Genomic DNA, 23798 nt, shown 5'->3' on the forward strand with positions numbered 1-23798 from the left:
ATCCATCGCTAGACAAATTCTGCATGTACTTATATCTCCGATGTGCCTATGTTTGAGAGTACGTTCATCAGGAATAATTCCCGTAATCACTCGCCACCATAAAACCCTCACCTTGAGGACTACATTGAGTTTCCAAAGCTTACTCCACATCTGTTGTTCGCCCACTGAAGGTCCCGCTATTTGCCCCTCATCTAGAGACACGCTTTTTTGGATTCAATAAGCTCGATAGGACGATTTAATAGAGTAGGTCCCTGATTTCTCATGTGTTCATGAAAAAATATATTCTCATGCCCCCTTGACAAATAGGTATCTTCATAATGGCTTATGCATCTGGGGATATGAATGTATCACAAATAAGATATCTTTTCCATGTGCAATTAACAATCGAATCACTAACCATCTCAATTGACGTGTTTGGAGGTTTGAGCACCGGGGCTATAGAGAAAGTGGCAGGAATCCATCTATCACTCCATACAAAGATGGTGGAACCATTACCAACTCCTTTAAGTAAGCCAACATTGAGTATATTATGTCTCACTACGACCGTTTTTCATGTAGTTCATGTAGTTGAAGCAGACTTCTGTATTGTACTCCCTCCGTCTCAAAATAAGTGTCTTAAGCTTAATACAATTTTATACTAGAGCTAGTGTTAAGTTAAAACAGTTATTTTGGGATGGAGGGAGTAGCATGCATAAAATCAATATCATGGAAGTATCCGCCTTTCAATACCGTGGCAAATAGTAAATTTGGGTTAAGAGATAACTCCCTCACCAAAACTTAGCCATGCTTGAGTTTAAACCTTTGCACGCTTTCTTGGTTAAAAGAAAGCAACTCATGCTAACGATTGGAAGACCGATTTTAGTATAATCTCTATACCAACATAAGCAGACAGACTTTTTCGGCTGTCTCCTTATATGATATTTTTTTTCACCTGTGATCCAACCAATAGCCGTAGAAAGACCAAGATATTGTTGAAATTTGGAGGTGGGCCTTAGGCCCACTAGAGAATTTCAGAAAAATCTAAAGGGCCCATGTAGGTGGTGGCATGGCAAGGTGGTGGGAGTTTAGTCCCACCCCGCTAGTGGAGGAGAGTTTGGACCCCTTTATAAGGGTCTCTCTTCCACATGCTATTGGAGAGTGAGAAGAGAAGGTGCCCTCACGCACTCCTCCTCCGCCGCCCGCCTCGCCACGCCACGCCTCGTCACGACGCGCCGCGGGTTGCGGGAATGAGCCGAGCCGAGCTCATACCTACGCGCTTATTTTTGCCGGTCAGGAACGGAGAATACGTAACGGACAAGGAAACGATCCGAGACGTCGGATCGTGATCGTTACCGACTCGGACTCTTCCACCCAGCCGTCTTTATAAGCACGCGATCGCCTACCCTAGCCGTCACGAAATCAGATCACATCTGCCTCACGCGTTCGTTCCTTGAACTGCTGCTGCCGCCGGCGACTCCGTCCCGTTTACCGCGTACACGGTCGACGGGAGAGCAGGCCTCCGAAACCTCGCCTCTCCGGTTCCTGTACGGGAGAGGGGCGATTAGGTTTTTGGGGAGCGATCACGCGACTGCTCGCCTCCGTCCGTCTGCTTCGTCTACGTCCGCGTCGCCCTCGTCATCGCCATGTCTTCACCAAGCGAAGCTGATCGTCTCCGCGAGGAAGCCGAAAAGAAGACGGCAGAGGATACTGCCGCCGCCGCCGCTGCTGCTGCTACGGCCAACTGGCCGATTGGAGGGTATGACTCGTTTATCCTCTTGTTCGTATTTATTCTAGCAGTACTACTTGTTTGCATAGATGTATCCACTATATGCGTAGTATGTGCTAGGTTAGCTCAACATCAGTATGTCATTAGTCTAGTCAATGCCATGCTAGTTATTATTTTGTGGATTAATCTACTCGGAAAATTGCCTATTTACTCAACAATCCAAAAACCTAATGTCTGTAGGAATTTTTCGAGTAATGGTTTTGCTGCTGCACTGAAACCGGATAAGTTTACCGGTACTTTTTTCAAGCGTTGGCAAACGAGAACCACCTTATGGCTCACGGCTATGAACGTGTTCTGGGTAGCCGGTGTCACTCCTACGGAAACTATCACTCCTGAACAGGAGAAGATGTTTAAGGAGGCCACCGTCCTATTCCTTGGAGCAGTCATTAGCGTGATCGGAGATAAGCTGGTTGATGCATATTTACATATGCAGGTTGCCAAGGACTTGTGGGAGGCGCTCGAATCTAAATTCGGGGCCACCGATGCTGGGAGTGAGATGTATGTTATGGAGCAGTTCCACGATTACAAGATGGTTGACAACCGTTCTGTATTGGAACAAGCTCATGAGATAATATGCATAGCTAAGGAACTTGAGGTTCTTAAGTGCAATTTGCCGGGCAAGTTTGTCGCGGGCTGTATAATTGCTAAGCTCCCTAATTCCTGGAGGAACTTTGCTACTACTCTGAAACATCAGAGGCGTGAGTTCTCAGTAGAGGACATCATCGGCCATCTGAGTGTTGAGCAGAACTCGAGAGCAAAGGACTCCAATGGAAAAGCGGTGGAAAGCTCTTCTGCTGCCAATATGGTACATCAGAGGAACTTCAATTCTCACAAGCCCAAGGGAAAGAACTCTGTCCAACAGAATACCGACTTCAAGAAGAAGGGGAAGAAGCCCTTCAAGAAGAATAAGAAGGGAGATGGCTGCTATACTTGTGGTTCAGAGGAACATTGGGCGAACAAATGCCCAAACAAGTACAAGAAGCCGGCGCAGGACTCCAAGTCTGCAAACATGATTGTGGGCAACAATGAAAGTGGTGCATCTGGGTACGGTAATTTACTTACTGTATTTACAGTTTGTCAGTCCACCGATTGGTGGGTGGACACAGGTGCAAATATTCATGTGTGTGCTGACTTGTCATTGTTCTCTTCTTATCAGGCCACCGGTCGCGGGTCCGTATTGATGGGGAATGGCGCGAGTGCTTCTGTTCTTGGTGTTGGCACGGTCGATCTGAAGTTTACTTCGGGAAGGATCGTGCAGCTGAAGAACGTGCAGCATGTCCCCGCCATCAAGAAGAATCTCGTTAGTGGCTCCCTTCTGTGTAGAGAAGGGTTTAAGTTGGTGTTCGAGTCTAATAAAGTAGTAGTTACGAAATATGGACTTTTCGTTGGAAAAGGTTATGAATGCGGAGGTCTGTTCCGCCTTTCTCTAGCAGATTTTTGTAATAAAGTCGTGAACAATATTCATTCGAGTGTTAATGAATCTGAAGTTTGGCATTCACGTCTTTGTCACATAAGTTTCGGTGTTATGTCGCGGCTAGCAAAACTGAATTTAATCCCAACTTTCACTTTAGCCAAAGGTTCTAAGTGCCACTCGTGTGTGCAAGCAAAGCAACCTCGCAAGCCTCACAAGGCTGCAGAGGAGAGACACTTGGCACCATTAGAACTCATACATTCTGATCTTTGTGAGATGAATGGTGTGTTGACTAAAGGTGGAAAGAAATACTTCATGACATTGATAGATGATTCCACTAGATTTTGCTATGTGTATCTGTTAAATACTAAAGATGAGGCTCTACACTACTTTAAAATCTATAAGGCAGAAGTTGAGAATCAACTTGAAAAGAAAATTAAACGAGTCCGGTCTGATCGTGGTGGAGAGTACTTCTCAAACGAATTTGATTCATTTTGTGCGGAACACGGCATTATTCATGAGAGGACGCCTCCCTATTCACCCCAGTCAAACGGGGTTGCCGAGCGGAAAAACCGTACTCTAACTGATTTGGTTAACGCCATGTTAGATACATCGGGTTTATCCAAGGCATGGTGGGGGGAGGCTATATTGACCGCGTGTCATGTCCTGAATAAAGTTCCTACAAAAGATAATGAGGTCACTCCCTACGAGGAGTGGTCGAAGAGAAGGACGACACTCTCGTACTTACGTACTTGGGGCTGCTTGGCGAAAGTCAATGTACCGATCCCCAAGAAGCGCAAGCTTGGACCAAAGACTGTGGATTGCGTTAATTTGGGATACGCTAAGAATAGCGTAGGCTATAGATTTCTAGTAGTGAAATCTGAGGTACCTGACGTGAAGGTCGGTACAATAATGGAGTCGAGGGATGCTACATTCTTTGAGGATATATTTCCCATGAGAGATATGCAAAGCACTTCTAGACAGGAATCTGAGATAACTCCTGAGCCTGCCATTCCTATGGAATATTATGAACAAACACATGATGAAAATCCTGAGGAGGATGACGAGGAAGCCCGTGGTAGGGGCAAGAGACAAAGGACTGCAAAGACCTTTGGTGATGATTTCTTCGTATACCTCGTGGATGATAATCCCACTTCTATTTCAGAAGCGTATGCTTCTCCAGATGCTGATTACTGGAAAGCTGCTGTCCGTAGCGAGATGGACTCCATCATGGCTAACGGGACATGGGAAATCACTGATCGTCCCTATGGTTGCAAACCATTGGGATGCAAGTGGGTGTTCAAAAAGAAGCTTAGGCCCGACGGTACAATTGAAAAGTACAAGGCTAGGCTTGTGGCCAAGGGCTATGCCCAGAAAGAAGAGGAAGATTTCTTCGATACTTATTCACCTGTGGCTAGACTGACCACCATTAGAGTACTACTCTCATTGGCGGCCTCTCATGGTCTTCTCGTTCATCAAATGGACGTTAAGACGGCTTTCCTGAATGGAGAGCTAAATGAGGAAATCTATATGCAACAGCCAGATGGCTTTGTGATAGAAGGTCAGGAAGGAAAGGTGTGTAAGTTGCTGAAATCTTTATATGGTCTGAGACAAGCACCTAAGCAATGGCATGAGAAGTTTAATACAACTCTGACATCTGTTGGCTTCGTTGTTAATGAAGCTGACAAATGTGTATACTATCGCCATGGTGGGGGCGAAGGAGTTATATTGTGCTTGTATGTTGATGACATACTGATATTTGGAACCAACCTCAAAGTAATTGAGGAGGTTAAGTCCTTTCTGTCTCAAAACTTTGAGATGAAGGACCTTGGGGTGGCTGATGTTATCTTGAACATCAAGCTATTGAGAGATGATGAGGGTGGGATTACACTTCTGCAATCCCACTATGTTGACAAGATTTTGAGTCGCTTTGGATATTCAGACTGCAAGATTTGTCAAACACCATATGATCCTAGTGTGCTTATTCGAAAGTTTAAAGGCACAGCTATAGATCAATTGAGATTCTCTCAAATTATCGGTTCACTTATGTACCTAGCTAGCGCAACGAGGCCTGACATCGCGTTTGCTGTGAGCAAACTTAGCCGGTTTGTTGCAAACCCGGGCGAAGTTCATTGGCGTGCTGTTGAAAGAATTATGCGCTACTTGAAAGGTACTGTCAACCACGGGCTTCACTATACGGGATTCCCATCGGTACTTGAAGGGTATAGTGACGCGAATTGGATCTCTGATGCTGATGAGATGAAGGCCACTACTGGGTATATGTTTACTCTTGGGGGTGGTGCTGTTTCCTGGAAGTCTTGCAAGCAAACGATCTTAACAAGATCGACAATGGAAGCAGAATTAACAGCATTAGACACATCTGGTGTCGAAGCAGAATTTCTTCGAGATCTTTTGATGGACTTACCTGTGGTTGAGAAGCCAGTTCCGGCTATCCTTATGAACTGCGATAATCAGACGGTTATTGTTAAAGTGAAGAGTTCAAAGGACAATATGAAGTCCAACAAACATATAAGAATGAGATTGAAGTCTGTCAGACGTTTGAGAAACTCCGGAGTGATAGCGTTGGATTATATCCAAACGGCTAAGAATCTGGCAGATCCCTTTACTAAAGGGCTATCACGTGTTGTGATAGATAGTGCATCGAGGGAGATGGGTATGAGACCCACATGAGTTGCCATGGTAGTAACCTAACCTATATGATCGGAGATCCCGTGAAGTAGGACCTGGGAAAACAAGCCAGTGGTGAACTGAGGAGAGTAACTTTACTAACCCACTCCGTTGGAGATGCAATACTCTCGGATACTGTATGGTAGGATGACTACTGTCTTAATGTGTTCTAAAGCTTATATGTAAGCAAGATGCTGTCCTACAGAGCGATCTTTGGAGGAACACACCTATATGAGCTTGACTGCTGGTCACAGTCTATGAGATTTGGGTGATCTCTAGTAAACTCATGAATAGGCCAGGAGTGTGACTAATATGCTCCACCCGAGGGGTCACCTTCGGCAGCCTAGTACTAGTAAGACTTGTGGTGAAGCTCCTTTACGCCAAACTGACAATTCAAGGCATAGTCCATTGTTCAGTTGTGAAGGGGTGTAGCTACTTGTTCTAGGTGAAGCTCAACCTTAACAGGTCTTCACTGAAATGCTGGTATATTAAAACAGTGATTGGAACGAGGGAACACGATGTGCCCTTGAGATCTGGTGGGGGATTGTTGAAATTTGGAGGTGGGCCTTAGGCCCACTAGAGAATTTCAGAAAAATCTAAAGGGCCCATGTAGGTGGTGGCATGGCAAGGTGGTGGGAGTTTAGTCCCACCCCGCTAGTGGAGGAGAGTTTGGACCCCTTTATAAGGGTCTCTCTTCCACATGCTATTGGAGAGTGAGAAGAGAAGGTGCCCTCACGCACTCCTCCTCCGCCGCCCGCCTCGCCACGCCACGCCTCGTCACGACGCGCCGCGGGTTGCGGGAATGAGCCGAGCCGAGCTCATACCTACGCGCTTATTTTTGCCGGTCAGGAACGGAGAATACGTAACGGACAAGGAAACGATCCGAGACGTCGGATCGTGATCGTTACCGACTCGGACTCTTCCACCCAGCCGTCTTTATAAGCACGCGATCGCCTACCCTAGCCGTCACGAAATCAGATCACATCTGCCTCACGCGTTCGTTCCTTGAACTGCTGCTGCCGCCGGCGACTCCGTCCCGTTTACCGCGTACACGGTCGACGGGAGAGCAGGCCTCCGAAACCTCGCCTCTCCGGTTCCTGTACGGGAGAGGGGCGATTAGGTTTTTGGGGAGCGATCACGCGACTGCTCGCCTCCGTCCGTCTGCTTCGTCTACGTCCGCGTCGCCCTCGTCATCGCCATGTCTTCACCAAGCGAAGCTGATCGTCTCCGCGAGGAAGCCGAAAAGAAGACGGCAGAGGATACTGCCGCCGCCGCCGCTGCTGCTGCTACGGCCAACTGGCCGATTGGAGGGTATGACTCGTTTATCCTCTTGTTCGTATTTATTCTAGCAGTACTACTTGTTTGCATAGATGTATCCACTATATGCGTAGTATGTGCTAGGTTAGCTCAACATCAGTATGTCATTAGTCTAGTCAATGCCATGCTAGTTATTATTTTGTGGATTAATCTACTCGGAAAATTGCCTATTTACTCAACAGATAACGCTCTGAAAATGCTTGTGATTGAACATTCAGTAGCTGTTCCAGACTTTATTTGAGAGCCGCATGAGTGTTAGAGCATAGTTAATAGTATAGCCAACTGCTGGCTATAAGCAGTCTTATAGCCCATTTTATAGCTAGCTTGTATAATAGTTAGCTATAAAAGAGTACTATTTTTATCATATATGACCCACCTTTCATTCTCACAAAAGCACCTAGGAGCACGTGCTAGAGTTGACTCTTTACGAAGAGCCCGCTTCCCTTATTTCTCCTCTTCTTTCTCATCTAACTCAGCAAAAATATAGTATTTTAATCTTACAGCCTGCTGAGTGTATCTTATTACGCATTGACCCAAGGCTTTATCATAAATACACATTGATATCATTTAGCATGGGATCACCCTGCCGAAGGCCCTTGGTAAGAGTGGAAAAAGGCAATAATCGTCCATAGTTGGCACAACTCGAAATTTTCCGTTCATCCAGAATGGCACTTTCGTGCTCTTGACACTGTATTTTTTTTTAGATTACCTCCGGCCTCACAATGCATATGCCCCTGCTCTTGACACTGTATTCAACCGAAATATCCTATTCGCCGGAAAAAATGCATCCTGCTCATTATCCTTGCGCCGCACCGCGGCGGGTGGCTTCCCACCTTCCCTTCCTTCCGATGGACTCGCCGTCGGCTCCGCCCGCTCTCCTCCCCGGCCTCCGCGCGCTGCCCTACGGCAGCAGCAGAAGATCCCTCTGCCCCCACTCGAACCAGAGGCTGCAGCGATTGCCTTCACCTGGAGCCAGTCGCCGTCTCGTGGCGGCGGCGGCGGTGGACAGGCTCGCGCCACGGCGGCCGGAGGCTGGCCGTCTGAGGTGGAAGTACCTGCTAGCGTGCCGCGGGCCCTACGATTCAGGAAACGGGCTTGCCGAGCCTCCTCCTCCGCCTCCTTCCGGCGAGGTGAGCGCGTCAAGAAATGCTGCCAAATTTGTTAGCTCACCAGTAAGAGTTCAGTTGTGAACTGTGATTATCCTATCTAGTTCTCTTACGATGATGTTGTGTTGACATGGGCAGAGCGTGGATGTGTGGCGTCCCGCCCTTCGCCGATGGGATGTGCCATGGCAGTGGCCAACCGTGTCCCTCACCATGGTGGCCTGTGCACTAAGGTACCATGCGATCCAAATTGAGATTGGTCTGCCCATTGGCACTCTAGCCGCGGCATTCTTAACTCAGAAATTTCATTTATACAATCCAGATTCTGCCGATTACATGTCGATGCCAATAATTTGGCTACTTGGGTTGTCGTAAATGTCTAGGGAAATTTGCTGAATGTTCTTTAGACAGCTCTCTTCTGGCAGGAAAGGTTGAGCAATTGGTTTTGGAGTATCTAGGCTATCAAGCCGGGGAGGCAAATATTGATGTGAAGGCCGGGGTACTCTTTTTGGAACAACTGTATGGCTCTAATTTCTTTTTCCTGTGTTTGGATACTGCAACTCCACTCACAGGTCATCTGCTTATAGAGAAGACTGTATGTCAGCATGAGATTTACTTGTCTTTTCTTGTGTACAAGCGCAGTAGTGTGACAGCAGTTGCCATTGGAGTTATGTTTGGCATCACCAATACCTTTCGACCATTCTCGGATGACATATTTCGTTATGGTCAGAGAATGATCTTGTTATTTCCCTTTCAGTAAATTTTTTGGTGGCATTATAAGAACATGCTGTTCTCTTTCCGAAGACCACCTTGATAAGCACTCTCTCCGTTCATAAATAAAAGATGTTTTGGATGTTTCAATATAGACTACATACGGACTGAAATGACTGAACAAACACACTAAAACATGTCTATATACATCCGATTCAGAAAAAAAGTTATAACATCTTATATTTGTGAACGGAGGGAGTAATAGAATTGTTATGTGACATCAGAATGACATGGAAATTACCTGATAACTAGGTGCTGCTTTCTGGATTACTGGATGTTCAGTTTCTTCCTCTTTTGTTGGCCAGTAGTTTATTGATGCAACTGTATTTGTTAATTTCCAGATCTTAAGGAGCCATTTAAGCTGCAAAATGGCTGGCTCCTGTGGGCTGGAATTGGCCTCTTTTTTGCTCTAGTTTCCATTGTTTTAACTGGAGCTGCGATGTCCTTTCTGAATGGTGAAACCACACAGAGGGAGGTCGATCTAGACTATATTATGCTTGAGCAGCTAGTTGTGTGTTGTCTCATGGAACACTAATTATAAGTTAATTAACAATCTTGATTGATATCGTACATCCTTTCTATTTCAAACTTTATAGGACAGGTATGTAAGAGGTTTATTATCTACTCCCTCCGTCCCAAAATAACTGTCTTAACTTTGTACTAACTTTAGTACAAAGTTGTACTAAGCTTGAGACACTTATTTTGGAATGGAGGGAGTACTTTTTATTGTTATCTTGTACTCCCTCCGTCCCAAAATTCTTGTCTTAAATTTGTCTAGATATGAATGTATCTAGTCATGTTATAGTATTTAGATACATCCATTTCTAGACAAACTTAAGACAAGAATTTTGGGACGGAGGGAGTATTTGCCTAGTGAATTATAGAACTTGTCAAGAATAAATTACTGCGATTTGCTAAATGGTTTCTTCATTAGCCACGTTTTTGGTATGTCTTAGTTTCCTGTGGTTAGTTCTCTGGCACACTATACCACCATTCGGAATTTCGTGTGCAGTTGTCATATGCTTAATGTTCCTGCATAACAGCCTCTGTTGGAAGAAGGTTCTGAAGACTCATATGTATATGTAGTTATATGGTATCCATGATATATAATAAACATATGGACTAGAGTATGTTATATATCAGATAAATGTAAAATCCCAGCATGTTAGTATTAGACAGCATTTTCCTCACATGTGCACATCTGTAATTTACAGTAAGCGCCGATCATACATTTTCACCAAAATTCATATGTGTGTATTCCTACCAATCATCTACATGCACTGAACTTTTCATATACTCCCTGCGTCCGAAATTACTTGTCGCACAAATGTATAAAAATGGATGTATCTAGAACTAAAATACATCTAGATACATCCATTCCTATGACAAGTATTTCCGGACGGAGGGAGTATTTTTTTGGAAATCCTAGACATGATTTTTAGATGAGATACAAATTCAGGTTTAGATGTACCCAGATTCAGATGATGATTTCTCATGTTATTTTACTATCTTACATTTCACATTTTATCAAGAAAAAAAACCTTACATCTCACCTGCACTTATTTACTTCTTGAACATCTTCTTTCAGACTGACTCACTAGTCCTTCTATTGCCATTGATTGGCTCGTCGAATATCAGGTATTGCTTGTGGGATTTACTGTCACAAGTTTCATATAGACATAGGCTAGGGAAGAGCAGGCAAACTTATTTGACTTGATTGTTTTTTCATCTTTTGTAGCACTGCCTGTCTGCTGGGCATCACTGGGGTTCTTGCACCTATTTTGGAGGAAACTGTGTTTAGAGGATTTCTAATGGTATCCTTGACTATGTGGTAAATATGCATAACTGTTTCTTGGTCCGGAAACTTATTAATGCTTCTTTTTAAGGGATTTCCTGTTCTTATCCTAGAAATGTTGAACTGTAGGTTGGTGCATCTGCACTTTTGTACCATAAAAGAGATATATAATTTGTTTCTTATACAGGTTTTCTACGCCAGTATCTGTTCTGATCACAGCTGTGGTGTTTGCCTTTGCGCATCTTACACCAGGAGAGTTTCCCCAACTCTTTGTGCTTGGTAAGTGACTACATTACCAGTAACTTGGCAGGATACTGCACAAAAACTGCAGTATGCTGAAACCCACTATCACAACCCCTCGGCATGGTTATTAGTTAGGTGTTACCTAGAATCACAAAACAATTGTGAGGCCATATGTTGATATGTAGAATTGTTGTGGTACATTATTTGACGGCATGGAGATGACTATCTTTTCATCTGTTGCATGTGCACAGGTCTGGCACTGGGATTCTCATATTCTCAAACTCGGAATCTTATTACTCCTATCACAATTCATGCTGTTTGGAATTCTGGAGTAATATTGTTACTAACTGTTCTTCAGGTACATATTATCTTCATGTCACCATTTTTTGTACAACTGATAGCCATTTAGCCCTTCTTTACCCATACACAATGTAGTTGCACACAGCGTGGCTTAGGGTGTTTCTTGGCGTCGCTTGTTTTCACTCCCCCATCACCCTGGTCCTTGATCACTCTGCTATGCCACTTAGGGTGTTTTTTAGCATCGCTCGCTTTCACTTCCCTCTCATACCGGTCCTTGATCCTTTTCTGTACATAAATATTGTCATCTTATACTGATTGGCAGAGCTCCTGCCTTTTGTGGAAGAAAAACATGGAAGTACTTCAAACTAATTTAAGTTCTTTGTTTTTGTGTTTCAGCTGCAGGGATATGATATCAAGGAGCTGCTGCAGGCATCTTGAAGGTTTCATTTGGTGACCATAGTTTTATCTTGGGCCGATTTTGTATGTCACTGTCAAATACTAAAATACATGAACTCTCGAAAGTATCCCTTGCTAATTATTCATAGTTGCCATGTCATCTGATCTGGTAGTTTTCTTTTGTTTTTCAAACTGCGGTTTGATATGTTGATCTCTTATGATGTCAAAGTTAAGTTCCAATGAGATATGATGGTATGTACATATACTTTATGCAAAGCAAGTTAGTTTTGACTCGTTCGAAAGCAAGACAAAATCGAACTAATGCTGTGACAATCACATAGTATAATTTATGCAGGCTAGTAGGCTACTGTGCTAGTACAAGAAAGCATATGTTTAAAAAAAAAGAGAAAGGCTCTAAATTTTTATGCCATGTATAATTTTATTTAACATTAGCAACAGGTAAACTGGAAATCTTATAAATGGCTTATTGAGCAAAGACAACACACACCGAGGAGCATATTTGGTTCTACCAGTGCACCTGATCTCTGTAACTTATAGTAAAGAAATCATAGAGTTTGTGTAAGGATGTAAGTGCAATACATATCTAACCTGGTATAAGTTTTAGATGCTAATTCAAAGCACGTATCCCAAAATAAAAAGACAAATCGCGATGTGAATGATAACTAATGCAAACTGGTCTTCCAAGTTAGAATCTAGGTACATTTTTAACTAATGAAATTCCAAACTAGGATCTATATCAGTGAATCAATCCAGTTAAGGGCAATATCATTTTTCTTATTTGCAAATTGATTGATTTTGTATGGAAAGAGAAATGTTTATGATTCTGTACACATGTGTAATGAACCATCAATCTATGTTCTGAATAAACTTGCTATAGAGTAATGTTCCATTTTACAATGGACCTGATAACCATATTGTCTAGTACTGAAGCTTTTATAAGACTCTGACAACCATATTGTCTGGTATTGAAGCTTTGTAAATAGAAGCACCAAAATTGTACTCCCTCCATTCCTAAATATAAGTCTTTCTGGAGGTTCAACTAATGGACTACATACGGATGTATATAGACATACTTTAGAGTATAGATTCATTCATTTCGTTCCGTATGTAGACACCTAGTGAAATATCTTAAAAGATTTATATTTAGGTACGGAGGGAGTATAAGAGAAAAAAAAAAAGCGGTCCTAGATAAGTACCACATGGTTCCTGCTCATGGCCACGATAAGTAATTAATACCCCCTCGGATCACCAATAACTGTGGCAAGTTATACTATGAGTTGTTCATGGCTTAGTTATTTGCCCACTACATTAATACCGGATTGGAGGGAGTAGTATGCATTTTTTAGAAAAAAGATGAGAAACAAGAAAGCGACATGCACCTGCTTCCATATAACACATGGATAGTGTAGCATAGAGAAAACATGATACTACAACCTGTAGTTGTTGCAAAATGGAAGAGAGAAAAGAAAATAGGCAAAGCAAGTTGATTGCCATGGTTCCATCATGGCATTTGGATGTGAGTTAAATTGCAACTAGTCGGATTGAGAGACACGGGGAACTGCTCATATACAACTTCTTCATAGGATACTCCCCCTTTGCCATTTTTGTTCACTTTACATCATCTCACATCAACGATATGGCAAGTCTTAGCTGAGTAGCCTATAATTCACGAACTAGCGAGCTTGTTCTTTAAGCCACCTAGTTTATCTTAGGATAAGTGTCATATCTTTAATCATAAAATACAAGGTTTGTTTTTGACGAACTGGCAGTGATATGCCTATCAACTAAGAGGATATAGAAATACAATGTTCAGTGTTACAAATTCAGGGCAAGGGATTGCCCAAAGGAATGCAAAGAGACATAAAACTAGTCTGGTTCAGGAGGTGGTTCGTTCTCGCTATCAGAAATCTAGTGCATAGACATCGTTGGCATGAGGATGTCTAGTTTATGAGGTGAAAAAGTCCATCAACATGCATAGAAGTGCCATCTAATACCCTCACTGTCCTCTCTTTCCAAAGATGCCAGCAAGTGTAGATAGCCGTAGCAATGTTAGACTCATCCTGAGCACACATGAGATCATTCCACCGGGCACTGCTGGGAGTAGGAGTGTCGGCGCTAGATGCGAGTTCCGAAAAGCCACGTCAGTCTGCAACTTGTAGCCATACCTGTTTATATATGGATAAGGAGCATTTAAGAATGAGGTAAAGTGGCGTCTCCTCTTCCTGGTCCCAAAGATTATAGAGACCACCATGCTGCAAATTTATGATTGAATGGTTGTCATTGGTGAGAATCCTTCCACGGAGCATCAGCCAACCGAAGAAACGGCATTTACGTTCGACCTTTGCCTTATAAAATTTGATGACATTGATGTTGCAGTGTGATCCATGAACCTGGGCCAAGTATGCAGAGCAAGCACAATAGGAGGCAAAATTAGAGGCATTCCAGCTCATAGAATTTCGAGTGTTGGGCTGCAAACTGAATATGTTGGATCATAGACCAAAGTTTGTTTAACTACCATAGCTGAAGAGTGGTTATGCGGTGGAACTCGGACGTCCATTTTTGATTTGTGAAACCCTGCTTGACAGTGATGTCCTTTGTGATGAAACAAGGGGCTTGTCCGTACATCCATGGATGCATTGTTTTATATTTTTGAAAGGTTCCACTAAACAAAGCCTATTAAGTGTTATCATAGACATTAGCAGGAAGCATGTGATTCGTGACCAGCATAATCATTTTTATTCCCCCCTTTGTGAAATCTGCGTGCTTATCTTTATTAAGCTTCAGTGCAATGCAATACGGTTATCATATTGGGACAAAGTAGGGACGGGGATTTCTTTTCGTCCAGAAACTTACTAATGCTTCTTTTTAAGGGATTTTCTATGCTTATGCTAGAAATGTTGGCGAGTGACTACACCACCTGTAACTTGGCAGGACACTGCACAAAAACTACTCCCTCCGTTCCTAAATACTCCCTCCGTCCCAAAATAACTGACTCAACTTTATACTAACTTTAGCACAAATTTAATACAAAGTCAAATCACTTATTTTGGGACAGAGGGAGTATAAGTCTTTGTAGAGATTTCACTAGTGGGCTACATACGGATGTATGTAGACATACTTTAGAGTGTACATTCAATCATTTTGCTCCGTATGTAGACATCTAGTGAAATCGCTTAAAAGACTTATATTTAGGAACGGAGGGAGTATATAGTATGCTAAAACCCCCTATAGGAGGCCCTCAGCATGGTTAGTAGTTTAGTGTTGCCTAGAATCAAACAAATCACAAAAAATTGTGAGGCCATATGTTGATATGTTGTGAAACTTGCGTTACATGATTTGACAGCATGGAGATGACTATATTTTCTATGTGTCGAATGTGCAGAGGTGTAGTACCGGGATTATCATATTGGGCTAATTATCCTCTTGCCTTTAGTGGTGTTCATGTGCTCAGTTTTATCCTCAATTGCGAATCGTCCTCAGTTTTGCCCCTACACTGTGCGCAACTACTATGACGAGGCCAAACAGACAGTTATAAGTCCATTCCGTCTATACTCTGCGCGACTGCTCGCTGCTTCCACAACGGGTCGTCTACCTAGCAAGTCGGGCGGTGCTGCGTACGCCGCCTTAAGCGTCGTCTACTTCGTTCCGTCATCGTCAACAACGTAGCTGCACCGAACACATCTGCTTCATCTGCAAACGTTCGGTACGTGCGTCATGTTTCCGTTGGCCTGATGAACATGTTAGATGCGTACATGTTTTGCTATTCGGTGTTGCTGCTATTCATGTTGTCTACTACATCTAGTATGTTAGAGTTTCACATGTTAGTAGCTAGTATCGTCATGCTTTATATTCTGGAATTAATCATGAAAATTGTGCTTAATTACTCAACATCTGCATGGGGCCCCATCATTAGACGGACGTGACGGGCGTGTCCGGACGTGTCCGAACACCCTATATCCGCTCCATATTTAGACTGGATATGAGAAGTGCTAGTCAGTCCGGACGTTCAAGGCCCGTTGGCCCTGCTAGGTTAATTTTTCATGATCGATCAGTGACCGAACGACCTGACCAGATGTTTGAGACGGATATGAAGGGTCCGACTAAATGCTCTTAGTCATCTAACCAACACAGTCGTTTGACGAGCTAGGCAACTACCCAACTGCAGGCATGCGCATGAAAGATGTTGTTTGTGTGTGAGAGGTCCAAAAGAAAGGTTCAGTTTGGATCAATGCTAGAATCAATGAATGTTGAGCCAATCATCAATGAAAAATATACATAACGGGATCAGCTACGTATGATAAAATATATTTAAATGAGCACATAAGGAAGGAGCCACTCGAAGGGGAAATAAAACGTGTTGGACTTGGAACGAGTTGTGTTTGAAGGAAAAATGTACGTGTACGTGAAAGATGCAGGCCTCCGCGCAGGCGGGCCGATCCACTCAAGGATATACTATATGGGTAATAAATATTACTCCATCCGTAAGCTAATATAAAAGCATTTAAAACATTACTTTAGTAATCTAAATATTTTTATATCAGTTTATAGAGAGAATAGCTTTTAGGTTTGGACTGTTTTTTAGAGTTTAGACAACTTTGTGTCTATCGACTATGAAGCATGTGTTTATCTTTTTAATCTTTATGAGATTTCCATTTAAGAAGATTACACTTTGTTTGGGGTCCGTCGTCACCGACGGCTTGCATGTTGGTTTCATCTACTAGGAAGAGTACTACTTCCTTCGTTTCTAAATATAAGTCTTTTAAGCGATTTCATTAAGAGTCTACATACGGAGTAAAATGATTGAATGTATACTCTAAAGTATGTCTATATACATCCGTATGTAGTTCACTAGTGAAATCTCTAGAAAGACTTATATTTAGGAACGGAGGGAGTAATAGTTATAAGTAATGCTCACTGTAACAAATTTTACAATTTACAAACATTCTCACATTACAAAATCAAATGGAAAATTGCAAATTCTCATGTCTAAACAATTCATAATTGACCAAACTAATTTAGTTAGCCTGAATTCAGTTTGATAGTGACAAACTGACGGATAAATTCAGTAGCATACTTTGTTTACTTGATTCGGGGTCAAAGGATTTGTACATGTAAGTGGCGATTATACCTTCAATAGCTGAATTTGGGTTGCGTCTTTGAATCACGGATGGATTCGTCGCTTATACTGTACGCAGAGATTAGAAAGTGTGATGGATCAGTGATGGAATCGTCGCCTGCTTCCGCGCCGGCCGCCGCCACGCGCACCTGAGATCGATCGGCAATCAGGCGACGGCAACTCTCTGGGACCTGGCCGCCGTGCGGTGCCGATCAGCGGTTGGCGGCTCCGCTCGGGTCTCTCCGCTCCGCTCGGTACGCAAGCGATGTGGATTTTCCTGATAGATCGTGTATTCTGTTCTCTATTCTGGTACGTGCTACAGCAGTTTGGGCCATATGGGCTATGTCGTGGTGGTGTGGAAGAAATAAACGATGGGCTGCCTACTATTTTGGGCTGAAATGCTTAACTAGAACGTTCTGTAGTATCAGCATCATTTTTCCTTCTAAAACATAGTATATGTACTATATATACCTAGTTTTTTAACAAAAATAATGGATATTCAAGTGAATACCCTTGAATTGAGGTGGGCCCGCCCCTGGATGCAAGGTCTCTCGTGTGTCGAAGGATTATTTGATGGAAGTCAAAACCTCAAATTCAGGTTATAATTGAGAGTATTTTTTATTGATGGGTCTAGGAGGCTATTGCATAGTAAAAGATCGGGTCAAATCATTGGCTCGTTTGAGGTTGCTCTTATCAGTTGGTATTAGATTATACAACTGTTACAGTGTTGGCTATTTTAGGAGCCGTTCATCCATCCTAATCTAATGGTGGAAAAGTAAGAGTTACCAGGAGTTAGAAAATTGAAATTATGGAAAATTACATGTAATGTTGGAACCGTTATAAAAATTAAGTGGAATCAATAATTTGTGAAAAGGTAAATCTGTCTGACGTTTAAGGCCCTGTTCGGAGACGTCAGGTTTAACTCTTATTGATCAGTTTTTATGCTACCTTCATATTCTTTTGTTCCTATTTCAAAATTTAAGAAAGCATGCATGGGAATCATGCATGATACTGAATCATTTACTAGTACAGACATGAAGGTACGCTCTTTTTATTAACTTATTTTATCATTATGCCATCGACACACAAACCAAAATTATTTTATAACCGCAGTAGGATGAGCAGGCACAATGCCATTATCAAGAAATTTGACTTCTACATTGGGAAGAACTATCCATTCTCGGATGATAGTGGTGGTGATATGAATGAACAGGTTGGTTGCCAACTTACTACGTGATACCTTCATTTTGCATTATATTTTTAATTAATATTTATTATATTTTGGGACATTATTTCACTTTATGGTGTAATTCTAATTCCTTTTTTCTCTTAATTTTTAAGTTCCACAGTAAGAGGGAGATTGAAATTCTGGACCGGAAAAGGCTAGAGAAAAGTTGGATATTCTCTGGAGCTCAAAATGACCTGAAAAATTACAAGAAATTATTTTAGATTATACTAGCAAAAGGGCCCGTGCGTTGCAACAGGAGAAAAAAAATACCACACGCTTTTAATCTTTTTATAATTATTTTGATTTATTAAAATAATAAGCTAACTAACTAATGTAGTCAGTCCTATCCTATTTTGTTGAGAAATCAACCCGTCCATTGTTAATTCCACCATGATGAGAAATTGAGCGGGACAAGCAAAGCAAAACAAAGAGGCTACGTGAATTGATCAATTGACTGTTATCTTATTTCACTAATGGGGTAGAGAATGTGAGATCAGATGACAAACTGAAGGAGGTGTTCCATTCTCTGTCTCTACAACAATACAATCTTACATTCAATACATTCATTCATCAGCAAACAAATCCCCACAAAACAAAATTTCTTGCCGGTGCTTGGCACACGGTTGGAGGCATGGGGGAGGGGATCTAACCAGATGATGAGTTCCTGCTGGAGGAGGGGATACGATGAGGGGAGCAAGGGTTAGGCGCCTCTATCTGGCCATAAGGAGTCGCCATTGCCGCGCCATAACCTCGGAGTTCCCCGTGTGAGCCATGGAGGCCCGCCTCAACCTGCAAGTACTTCGCTCCGCCGCGCCTTATTCGCGCGCCGCCGCCATTCTGCATCGAGCAGACGCATCATCCCCCATCACTGTAGTTGTCGCGTTGATTTGATCCAGAAGCTGTGCTCGAGCGCCGAAACGGGGGCAACAAACGGGCAGAGGTACGGCCGCGGAGGAGGGTGGGTTGAGATCGACAATAGTGATGGTTGAGGTCGGCCGCGGAGGCGAGTGGTATGGCAGCGGCCTGGGCACAGGCCAGGGTGGACCAGGGTCGACGTGATGCGCTCGAGCGCCGCAACAGGGGCAGCGAGCGGGGAGAGGTACCGCTGTGGAGGCGGATGGGTTGAGATCGGCAACGGTGGCGGTTGAGGTCGGCCGCGGTGGCGAGTGGTGTGGCGGCGGCCTGGGCACAGGCAAGGGTGGCCCAGGGTCGACAGGAGGAGGCGATGCGTACGGGTATAATTTTTGCAGCGAATTGTTTTTTCCTTTTGCGTTGCAGATAAATGATGGAACGCGGGTTGAATAACAAAAATTACAGGGTTTTTTTTTATAAAAATGTCACGGTGGGTTTTCCGACGAAAGCAATAGCCACTTTATTATTAAAGTATAGATAAAAAATACTAACGGAAGCATTACCAGAGGGGAGCTCAAGAGGGGGTCACGAGCTCACGTGACGCGTCCTACCACCCTGGGCGTCCGATGTAGGCCCGTGGCTCCCCCAGCCAGCCTCTCGGGTCCATCTTTTTCTATAAGATGCTATTTGCCCTATAAGATGCTATTTGCCCTAGAAAATATATCAATTAATAATCAGCGATATCTGGAACCTAATAATCAGTTGAAGTGCGCAATGTGGAATGGAAGAAGAGGAAAAAGAAACACACCAAAGAATTCTCTGATTCCAAGTTTCTAACTGACAATGTAGACCAAAATTCAGTGTAACACAGTGCGAGTGAAGAAAAATAATCCAGTACAGGCTGTACTGCACAAGTACAGTTTCATGCCGACAACAAAATCCATCCAAAAAAGCACTAATAAAACCTATTCCTACTATATATTTCCCCCGTTCAAAACTGAGAGGCAAATGGAGCACTTCTGATTAAGAAACAAACAAATTCCAAAACTGTATGTACATTACAGTACATTATGACTAGTATCTTCAGTTGAAAACTCTATGTTGGCTGTAAACTTTGCAACATTCCTGACTATCTTTCAACGTTGCATACAAACAAATTAATTCTATGTACATCACAGTACATTATGCATAAACTAAGCCTAGTTAAGATGACCAAGACTATAGGCGTGCCGGTTAGATTTTCCATGGGTTCACATTATACTTCAAGCATATATAAGGATAACCCAAAACTCTAGCTACATTTGACTGAGCATGCAAGTAATTAATTATTTGCAGATTTAATTCGTTAGCAACAACAAAAAGATCAGAAGTTCCTAAAATAGCTAGTATAGTACACCTAGAATTCATCAACAGTCGGTCCAATTTGGGCAGTTGATCCATCCATCAATGGAAGCAGACAACAAAACAACAACATATAGAGCATGTAATGGCTATGTGCTGAAGATTACAGTAGGCAAGATAAAACGAGATCGACAGAGATATCACCACAACTAATTAACTGAACACATAACACATCAAACAAGAAATTAGCTAGAGGCAGCACATATTCCAATCACATCGGCTGGAAACGAAACAGAGAATGCAAAATTAACTTCCCAAAACATATCCAAGTAATGCTACTATACTCCATCATCGTACATATGAACTGAACATTGACCAAGCCAGTTTGCACATATGCATGCGTCTAACATCTCTGAAGAAACTCATCGGAAAGACAAAACAACATACGGTCATCGAACAAATCGTGGGTAGCTAGTCTCGATCGGACTCGATCCAAGGAAATTAACCTGCAGGGGACGAACAAGACGAGAGAACCGATACACTTACTACTATACCTAACTAGGCGCGTTGCTTGCGGATGCGCTTGGACCTGGTTGTCCTCGTGTCGACGGAAGCGACGAGCCCGCATCGCAGGTGGAGTCGATCATGCAGGCGGGGGATCCTGGCCGCCGGTGACGTTGAGCACGTCCTCCTCCACCTGCACCAAGGTGTGTCGCATCTCGTGCAGCGCCACCAGCGCGTCGTCGACCGCGACGATGGTCTTCGGCAGCATCAGCTCCACCAACGGCACGTACAGCCCGCCCCCGGGTCGCACCCGCGATGGGGGCATGATCCCGCAGAGATGGACGGTGAAGCCAACCCCAAGGCTCCCGTTGACGGCGTTGTTCAGCCACTGCAGCGCCACCTTTGCCTGGGCGTCGGCCTGGGTGTGGTTGGCGACCCAGAGCTCGTACGCGCCTTGGACGGCGGGGAAGATATCGGCACCGAGAGCCCAAGCGAAGAGGTGGAAGTGGATCCCGGCGCTGGCGTGGACGTCATCGACGAGGTACCCGAGGTTGCGACGGGCCCCCTGGAGTGGCCCGCCCTCCGGCCACCCGTCGTCGAAGGTGTCGTGGACGAGGGCCCCGGCGACGTCCATGGCGCCCGCGAGCGGCCCGGGCCAGTTGAAGAGGCGGTCGACGATGTTGGCGGCGGGCCCGATGAGGCGCGAATCCATGCCGCGGGACACGGCGTCGAGCAAGGCGGTGTAGATGGTCTCCGCTGCGTCGATGGGCTCGTCGACCAGCACCGCCGAGATCTCGCGGAGCGTCACGCGGGCGGCCTCGCAGCGGCCGATGACGTCGTCCACTCCGGTGGTGACGACGCGCCTGGAGTGCTGCGCGTGCTCCCGCAGCGCCGCTATCCAATGCCGCACGGGCAACGCATACGGATCCGGATCCGGAAGCTCCTGCGCCACCTCCTCCTCCTCCACCAGCGGTGGCGGCTGCACGACGACCTCCACCTCCTCCACCAGCGGTGGCGGCTGCACGACGACCTCCTCCTCCTCCACCAGCGGCGGCGGCTGCACCACCACCTCCTCCTCCTCCACCAGCGGTGGCGGCTGCACGACGACCTCCACCTCCTCCACCAGCGGTGGCGGCTGCACCACCACCTCCTCCTCCTCCAGCAGCGGCGGCGGCTGCACCACCACCTCCTCCTCCACGACCAGGACCGGCGGCGGCTGCACCCCCTCCCCCTCCATCTCTCCCTCCCTCTCTTGCGGCGTGTGTTGCGTTGCGTTGCGTGGGATATTCCGCGGGTGAATGAGGCGAGAGAATGGAGAATGTGGCGACGGGAGGGGAATTTATAGAGGCGCCGCACGGAAAATGTTCTCACGGCGGTTAAATTCGGCTTCCTTGCGCTCGAAGTCGCTGAATTTACAGCCGACCTTCCCACCGCGCCTTTTTACCTCACACCGCGCTGCTGCCACCCCACAGGAATACTTTCGGTGGACGGCCGGGGTGAAAAATCAGTTACGGAGTGGGGGCCACAGCTCTCGTCGGGACTATCTTGCAGAGCGAGAAGGCGGGACATTACACGGGTGTAATTCTTCCTCCCTGACCCGTGGGCCGGTTGCAAGTGGGACCCAGCTGCCATGCTCACAGTTGCGCCTGCACAAGCAGTGTGGAACGGAAAATCAATTACGCTGATCTTTATTTGCATACGTCATCCCCACTTGCCCCATCCTTTACGGCTGGCATAAGCTAACGTATCTTGTTTTTCTTTCTGACGGGAAATAAAGTGTCGTGTTAATGTTTGATCATCTTCGTTTCCAGGTTGAGATAGCACGAATACCTCCAAATAGGAAGTGTACACATTGCACCAAACAAATGAGAGACGCAGCGGTGAATAGTAGTAAGTGAAAAAAGGATAAAACGCGTGTACATCAGAGCATCTACAACCGGACATCGCAGCACGAGGTCACCAACGCTCGCGTCACGGCGGCAACGAGGGAGGCACTCTATATGGTAGGGTTAAACCCTAACCACCATGGCTTCGTTAACGCCGTTGTGGCCGCGGCCAACACCGGCTCATTCGCGTACCCTCGGATGGTGTTGCCCGACTCGCCCCGTGCATTGGCTTGCACCCCGATGCCTAGCTTCTACATCTACCCGCGGGCCTCCCGCCTCTCCGGGGAGTGCTCGCCGGAGGTGAGCGTGCTGGCGCCTTTCACGCCCGCGCCGGCGCCCATCGACCTCAATGCCACACCGGTGGCCGGTGGCTCGTCATCCGGAGGCGCGAGGAAACACGCGCGGCAGATGCCTACCGCCGTGCTGCTAGCATGAACTGTGTGGTGATCGTATGCCGGCGCTGGCATGGTGCCGGCATGATCTATGGCCGCTCGCATGATCTATGGCCGCATGCCTTTTTTAAAAATTGTGCGTGGACATGAAATGGGTGGGCGCGTTGGGCGCACTGCCGACCCAAATCTAAATCAAGGCGGGCGCCGGGCGGGCGGCTGAGCCAAACGGACCAAAAGCGGACAAAAGCGTCGTCCGTTTGGGCCGGCCCGTTGGAGTTGCTCTAAATATGAGGCAGATATAGGACATCCGGACGCGCGCGAGCATGCCCGTCACGTCGGATCTGACAGCCCGACCCCATCGTAAATTACACCAAATCCATCCCGCAGAACTGTCGGATCCATTTACTATTTTCTCTCTTCCTCCTCCTCTGTGTCGTCCATCTTGCAGCTCCACCGCGCGTGCTCCGCAGTTGTTCCTAGCTTTTGCCCCACCAACTCCGGTAGAGTGGTCCTCTATCCAGTCCTCGCCGCGGGGGACGTCTGTTGGAAATATGCTCTAGAGGCAATAATAAATTAGTTATTATTATATTTCTTTGTTCGTGATAATCGTTTATTATCCATGCTATAATTGTATTGATTGGAAACACAAATACATGTGTGGATACATAG

General features: G+C 45.1%; 1 protein-coding gene across 1 annotated transcript; it reads left to right on the plus strand.

Moving 5' to 3' along the window:
• The first annotated feature begins 7932 nt into the window (after window positions 1–7932).
• LOC123411543 (membrane-embedded CAAX protease MroQ-like) lies at window positions 7933–12065 on the plus strand. The gene is made up of 10 exons (XM_045104508.1): window positions 7933–8311; window positions 8426–8517; window positions 8696–8803; window positions 8927–9009; window positions 9397–9530; window positions 10644–10693; window positions 10794–10886; window positions 11038–11129; window positions 11345–11451; window positions 11790–12065. Exons 1-10 carry the CDS (start codon window positions 7964–7966, stop codon window positions 11829–11831), a joined length of 1149 nt encoding a protein of 382 aa, XP_044960443.1. The 5' UTR covers window positions 7933–7963; the 3' UTR covers window positions 11832–12065.
• Window positions 12066–23798: the final 11733 nt, after the last annotated feature.

Source organism: Hordeum vulgare, chromosome 7H (genome assembly GCF_904849725.1).
Source record: "Hordeum vulgare subsp. vulgare chromosome 7H, MorexV3_pseudomolecules_assembly, whole genome shotgun sequence".
Lineage (NCBI taxonomy): Eukaryota > Viridiplantae > Streptophyta > Magnoliopsida > Poales > Poaceae > Hordeum > Hordeum vulgare.

Bases quoted from the DNA above. Each gene is read 5' to 3' on its own strand.
- LOC123411543 (XM_045104508.1), top strand. From the start codon at position 7,964: ATGCATCCTGCTCATTATCCTTGCGCCGCACCGCGGCGGGTGGCTTCC. The intron at 9,010-9,396 runs GTCAGAGAATGA...GTTAATTTCCAG, and splicing joins GGATGACATATTTCGTTATG to ATCTTAAGGAGCCATTTAAG. The intron at 10,887-11,037 runs GTAAATATGCAT...TTTCTTATACAG, and splicing joins ATGGTATCCTTGACTATGTG to GTTTTCTACGCCAGTATCTG.